The sequence below is a fragment of the Sebastes umbrosus genome, chromosome 23 (assembly GCF_015220745.1).
Source record: "Sebastes umbrosus isolate fSebUmb1 chromosome 23, fSebUmb1.pri, whole genome shotgun sequence".
NCBI classification, from domain to species: Eukaryota; Metazoa; Chordata; class Actinopteri; order Perciformes; family Sebastidae; genus Sebastes; species Sebastes umbrosus.
In genome coordinates, this window is record NC_051291.1 from 17709106 (window position 1) to 17715939 (window position 6834).

A 6834-nucleotide genomic window follows, 5' to 3' on the forward strand; every position below is an offset into this window, starting at 1 on the left:
ACCTCATCTAGGCACAGGAAAACAGGACTAGCAGTAACATCGGTACCAGCAGAGGGCTGCTCCTTTGGGAGTGAAGCATCAGGTGCAAGGGCCACTAGAGGGCTGTCCTCCATTCCCTCCTCATCCTCCTCATCCTCCTCCTCCTCCTCCTCCTCCGAATCTTCCACCACCACCACCACCTCCACCTCCTCCTTCACCTCCTGTTGTTCTTCCACCTCCACATCTCCTCTCCTGGGACTCCTGCTACGCCGCTGCTCCTCACTCACTAATGCAAAACATATAGATACAGTATATCAACCAATCTATTAATAGATATGTATACCTATCTATCAGCAAGGGTAGACAGCAAGGGTAGAAAGAGCAATGCAGTTATGAAATAGGATGTATGGTGGAAGGATACTATACAATCATCAGCAATAGCAACAGGCTATGCAGGATGGGTACCTTGAAATATACAGTACATACTCTCTGTGTTATTTCCCCAGAGGTGAGTGACTTCAGAAAATCTGTAGAAGGGTCACAGGGTAATTTGGAGCAAAAGGTGTTGCCATGCACACAACTGCCTGGAAATACTAACAAACCGGAAATACTAGCAAGGGCACACTGGTACATTATTGTACAGGTACATTTATAGATAGATAGATAGATAGATAGATAGATAGATAGATAGATAGTAACTTTATTGATCCCGAGGGAAATTCAAGTTTCCAGCATCACAGTTCCATAGTGCAAAACATGTTAGTTAAAAGGCAGTAAAAAAGTTAGTAGTGCAAAGTACAAAGTACAAATAAATATACCAGATATACAAATACAAGGAGATGAAGAAAAACTGTTAAAACTGAATGTAGTGCAGGGTAACAGCTGTGATACACGACTATTAAAAAAGTGAATATAGTGCAGAAGAGACTGTTAAAAATGAGTATAGTGCAGGGTACCTCCAGTAGCTTAGTCTATGAAAGTGCACTGTGATTTATAGTTGCCTTTGGAGAACGTAGTCTTTTCCCATACCCACCAAAAAATGTATAATAATAATAATAACAATATGTCAATAAAGTACAAGCAGAGTACACAGAGGGGTATCACTTATATAAATATGTGAAAATTGGACTTTTATTCTGAAATATTCGAGCTGCCGGAAATCAAAATTTGTTTTATGACTATAAACGGCATAAACTCATTTTTTAGAGCATTTTAATGATAAAAAAATGACAGTAAATATGTTTGTTGTCGCTGTATGTAATGTATGTTCATACTGCTAGAAGCATAACGTGCTACACACTTAACAGCCTGAACGGAAGCCAGCTAGCTTAGTAAGCAGTTAGCTGATGTTTGTCTGCTAAACAAAGAAACAAACACTTGTGCAAAAGTCTTACTTTTGAATATATCTTCCATCCAGGGTAGCACACGTCTTCAAGACTCCGTCTCTCTGTCGTATGAAAGTAAGAATACACGCCTTAAACAGTTTAAATAAACAGTTAACAGTTAAATGTTAGCAAAACTCAATCACAGATTTCTCTCTGGCTCAATGGCTTGTTGTGGTTACCATAACAACGACGTCATACGTCCCTAATGATGCCAGGCGACGTCACTTATTTTCACTTATTGCTTATTTATATGTAAGCTATGTTTAACTTTTGCTCTCTTAAAGTTACCAAGTTGATGATATACAAAAATGTAAAAGTTTAAAACAAGTGCACTCAAACACTCCAAAATCTTATTTTACACTTGCAGCAGTGTAGTGATTGTCCACTAGATGGCGTGAAATAGTCATTTGTTTACTGCCTTTTTACTAACATGTTTTGCACTATGGAACTGTGATGCTGGAAACTTGAATTTCCCTCGGGATCAATAAAGTTACTATCTATCTATCTATCTATCTATCTATCTGTCTCTCTATTTACTAAGATAAGATCAGATATTCCTTTATTAGTCCTGCAGTGGGGAAATGTGCAGTGTACAGCAGTAAAGAGGATAGTGCAAAAAACAAGATGCATCAGCTAACACAGTAAAAAAAAGAGCTAAACAAAGTGTAACAAAATATGAACCATTTAAATAGAAGGAAGTATAAAAATAGGAGCAGTATATACAGTATTGACAATAAACATACTATTAACAAAATTGCACAAGTGGAAAATGATATTGCACAGAGAGAATGAATGAATGAATGACTGAAATTTCACCTGAAAATATCAGGTTATTGTCAGTTTTTTGGTGTGTAAGTGGTGTGCAATAAGTCCCTTATTTTCACATTGCTTATTTATATGCAAGCTATATTTAGCTTTTGCTCCCTTAAAGTTACCAGTTGATAATATACAAACATGTAAAAGTTTAAAACAAGTGCACTCAAACACTCCAAAATCTTATTTTACACTTTCAGTGCAGTGATTGTCCACTAGATTGCATGAAAGAGTAATTTACTGTAGGCACATCTTCAACATGTGGCATGCATTTGCCAATAGAGACCAGAATCAAAGGCCAGCTGACTGAACACACTGAATGGAAGCAACACTAAAAAGAAACTGGATTCAACTGACCTGAATCCAAGGTGAAAGTGATGGAGATGATGCAATATGCTGCTTGTTCTCCTGTTCTCCTCCCAGTGCACTCTGGGAGCTGGCATGACCCATTCGACTACTCACTCCCTGCAACAGCTGCAGATATCTCAGCAATGTGTGTGTGTGCATACAATATGTATGAAAGAGACAGAGATCAATTGATTTGGAATTTTTCAGTCAACATTAATTAGGAAAGATAGACATGGACATGATATAACTCTTAAAAAGGCCGGGTGCCGCCAAGCACGAAGCACCTTCTCCCTTAATATTACGATCAGCCTTGAAGCTCTGTCAGTGATGAATTGTGGGAGACTGTGTTTTCCCTAGTTGGTATGTTCCTGATTTACCTTGGGTTTGCTGGCTGCCTGGTGCACAAATAACCCTCCTCTTCAAAGACTGTTTTCACTGTTACAAAAATGCACAATACCATATGGTTTAACATTTGGTACAGGTATGTGCATTTTGCAATGCTGCGAGGGTGAGTGTATCATTATGCGCACCGGGAAGAATGGCATGCAAATCCATATGCAAAAGCTCTGACAAAGAACACATGTGGAAACAACCCTAATGCTTGCATGCAATACCTTTCTGACTTTTACTGGCATCATGACAGTAATTCATTTTTCTATTATGCAACTTCAATTCACTTTTACCAAACTGGTTGTACACTCCCATGCAGTTTGGTTGTTGGCAGAGGAGATGTGCAATTTACGAAGTCAACAACTGAAATGACTTTGAGTTTGACACATTGTCCATGGTTTGGCTTCAGTTATAATGGTGAACTTTTGAGAGTGAATTTTCATGCAGGACAAAAACACCATCTGTTGTTTTACTGTGAGCCGGTATGAACGAAGGGAAGAAAAGGAAGTGCCATCTTCCTTTAAAAAGATTTTCAAAAACAGACTCTCTAATCAAATACAATTATGTCGACCTAATTTTATCTAACCTCCCTCTCTTTTTTAGGGGTGTACAGGGGGTCACATAGAAGTGGTGTTCATCATCTGAAAGCTGGGAACCTGAGGATCAATTTGAGATGCAGCTCAATACTGTGTGTCAAGTTGTTCTAGTCATAATTCAGAAATAAACAGGATTTAATTATATATAATTATATTATAAATTGCAAACGTGTATAATGGCTTGGAACTTTATGATGGATGCAATTCCAAGACTGTTTATGGACCCCAGTATGCAGAAATATTCAAATACACCATTTTAGAAAAGGCAAAAATAACACTTTTATACTGCATTCAAAAAAACGGCATCGTTTTTGCCCAAAACTGCATGTGATTATCATAAAGTGGACATGTCTGTAAAGGGGAGACTCGTGGGTACCCATAAAACCCATTTTCATTCATATACCTTGAGGTCAGAGGTCAAGGGACCCCTTTGAAAATGCCAGTTTTCCCTCGCCAAAATTTAGCCCAACTTTGGAAGGTTATTTAACCTCCTTCCCGACTACCTAGCATGACATGGCTACCAATGAATTCCTTCTAGTTTCCTTCGCTGTAGCTCTCAAACTGAGAGCCTCTGAAAAATAGTAAAGTCGGTCGGGTCTCAGTGATTTCCGAACAAATCACCCAGCACTTTGGGATGAATGTTTTTCATGGAAGCTGGGTTTCCAAATTAACATTGAATCCTCTCCAACGATCTAGATATGCTTCTAACTTCTGAAACCTGGCAGGCTCAAGTTTATTTTGTGATGAAAATACGCCCCCTGTTATGCCCCTAGCAGTTTTGGCTGAAAGCAACTTAGTATTGCAAACATATGTGTGAATAATATAAAGTCACTGATATACATAAACTGCACCATTCTATAGTCCTTGTACATATTTTGCAGGCGCTGCTTCACCCTTTCATCTCAGTCAAACTGATAAAATCTGCTTTCCGGTAACCCGACCAAAACTGCTGACTTGTGATTCATGAGTTCACTGTAACTGCTGTGAAGTTTAATGATCCCCAACAGATGTTGATGATGCATGATGAATCAGTCACCAGGGGCAGTTAGCACAGCTGAAGAAGACTGGGGTTATACAGTATGTTGAATAGATGAGGAATCTAATATTGCTCATTTTAGCCGTGATAGTGGCACCATGGCTCTAAGGAGCTCAGTGTTCCCTTACGAAAAAGAAGTATAGTTCAAGTTTATTTTATGAAGTAAACTTAAGTATAGTTCAATTATAATCCCAAGTATATTTATGAAATAAGTATACTAATATCAAGTAGCATACTTGTAAGTGTACTACTTCAATACTTCTTGTGACTAAATTGGAACACTTTTTAATTTAGAAAAGTATACTTTAAATGTAAGCGTAGTAAACTTTGAGTACACAACTAGTTTACATTCAAGTTGTATTTTGTACTGCAACTATAATATGAACTACACTACAAGTGAACTTGTAGGTATATTGTTAGTTTACTAGCCCATTTTATGGAAGTACACTTTAAAGTATACTCTCGGTAAACAGTAAGGTATACTCTGAGTAGTTTAATAGTTTTTTTTTTTACAGCAAGTACACTTGTATGTTTTCTTTAAGTGAACTTATAGTCCAAATATACTTCTACTTCTGTGTAAACTTTTCAGTATAAGCCAAGTATACTAAGACCTTTATGTATACGTGTCGATATAAGCCAAGTATACTTTGTTAAGTATATCTCTGATAAGTACATAAAAAGTAAACTGAAAGCATACTCTCTCAATTTAAGTTTAAAAGAAGTATACTAATAGCACACATGAAGAAACTTCTTTTCTGTAAGGGTTGGTCTGTTTGGTACACACATTCATGCCCCCCTCTGTATGAATTGTAATCATTTTGGTGATCTTTTACTTTTTATCTAGCTCCACCATCAGATCAAAATTTCAATTTTTCCAATATTTCAGTTTATGATTAAATACCTGCAGAACCATTGACATTCCCACCAGCCTCAGCTGTACTTTGTGTTTAGTACTACATTTAGTGCAGTACCATAGCCTCACAGAACCACTAGCATGGCTGAAGACTCTTCGTCTTGTCCTTAAACAGATTTTCATCCAAACAGTCTGCTGCTATAGTCTCATTCTATGAACTCTGTGTAAAGGGCAGGTCGAGAACCACAGCAACCACGGGTGTGACGTTGTGTGGGTGCATGTCCTAAATGTGCTTGTTTGGTCAGTATAGCCCGTCCACAAACCAGGCCTTTGGAAAAACTTACTGTACAGTGAAGTGTCCAGTTCTCTGTTTTACTGCTGGATTGTAGTCACAACAAACCCAACTTGGGGATTGGGGGTAATTTTACAATCCCCACCAGCTCCCGGTACCTCCCCCCTTCATGTGAGGTTGGCTATTGTAATTTTACCATCTTAAATGCCCTAATTAAAACACACAATGCAGTATTCTTTTTCCATGCACAAAATCTACTGTTACAATTTCTCTTGTCAAAGACTTTGTCCTTCAGACAAGGCGTCTGGAGACAGCTTGTAAACAGATGTTTAAAGCCTCTTAAAAACTTGAAACCAGCTTTTTATTGACATTCGCTCTGACTTCTAAAATAGTATTTTTTTGTCTCTGAGAGCTCTTTACCCTAGTATTCGAAGATAGAATAGAAAACAAGAGCGGTATGAGATGTTATGATTACCGTTAAGCCATTTCGCCAGAGGGATGGAAACAGGAAACTTAATCCAACTCCTCATTGCTGGATCGGACTCCATATACTGTTGAGTTAACGTACTGTATAAATATTTTGCATCTTCAAATCTGAGTTTAGTGGACTACCTAAAACATAAATCACTGAGAAATTGAGAACTGCTTTTGGCAAACTGCGAGTCTGACGTCATTGTTCAGACCTCGGTGGATAATCATTGTTCCACAGTGTGTCAGTGGGCAGGCCCACAACTGTAAGACCCCCTCCAGCTTGGACTCCTCTGACTCACTGTCCATGGTTCTCCCATAAAAAAAAAAATCATCTGTACTGGACAGCCGTGTCTGTGTTTCCAGTATCCTTGTGTCTATGAGTTGTCAACTAAAGCCATATGTGTGAGCCGTCGACAGCTGTGCACATTTTTTTAAAGAATAGCTTGACTCATTTGGAACAAATCCTGATCTTTGAAGAGCGTTTAAATCATCAATAAGTTGAAGTTTGAACCCAATGAATGAATACACATGTGTTGTATTGTAACCATATTTGACTGTATTTACATAATGATATTCTTTTGTTTGACTCAAAAAAAATATCACAGCATGTTGGGCCATTTTGCATCATATCATGTCACACTTCGCCGTGTCGTGTCAGATCTTTAAATTGT

The 6834-nt window shown here is 38.0% G+C and overlaps 1 protein-coding gene across 4 annotated transcripts in view; it reads right to left on the reverse strand.

Annotated features, from left to right (window-relative positions):
* Positions 1-1537, reverse strand: part of ccdc146 (coiled-coil domain containing 146) — a 54222-nt gene extending 52685 nt beyond the window's left edge. For all 4 annotated transcript variants that reach the window (XM_037760752.1, XM_037760750.1, XM_037760749.1 and 1 more), the window contains exons 1-2: positions 1374-1537; positions 3-265 (exon numbers count right to left, since the gene is read on the reverse strand). In XM_037760752.1, coding sequence (XP_037616680.1) covers positions 3-265; positions 1374-1392 — 282 coding nt within the window. In that variant the 5' untranslated portion in view covers positions 1393-1537. The remainder of the gene's footprint in view (positions 1-2; positions 266-1373) is intronic.
* Positions 1538-6834: the final 5297 nt, after the last annotated feature.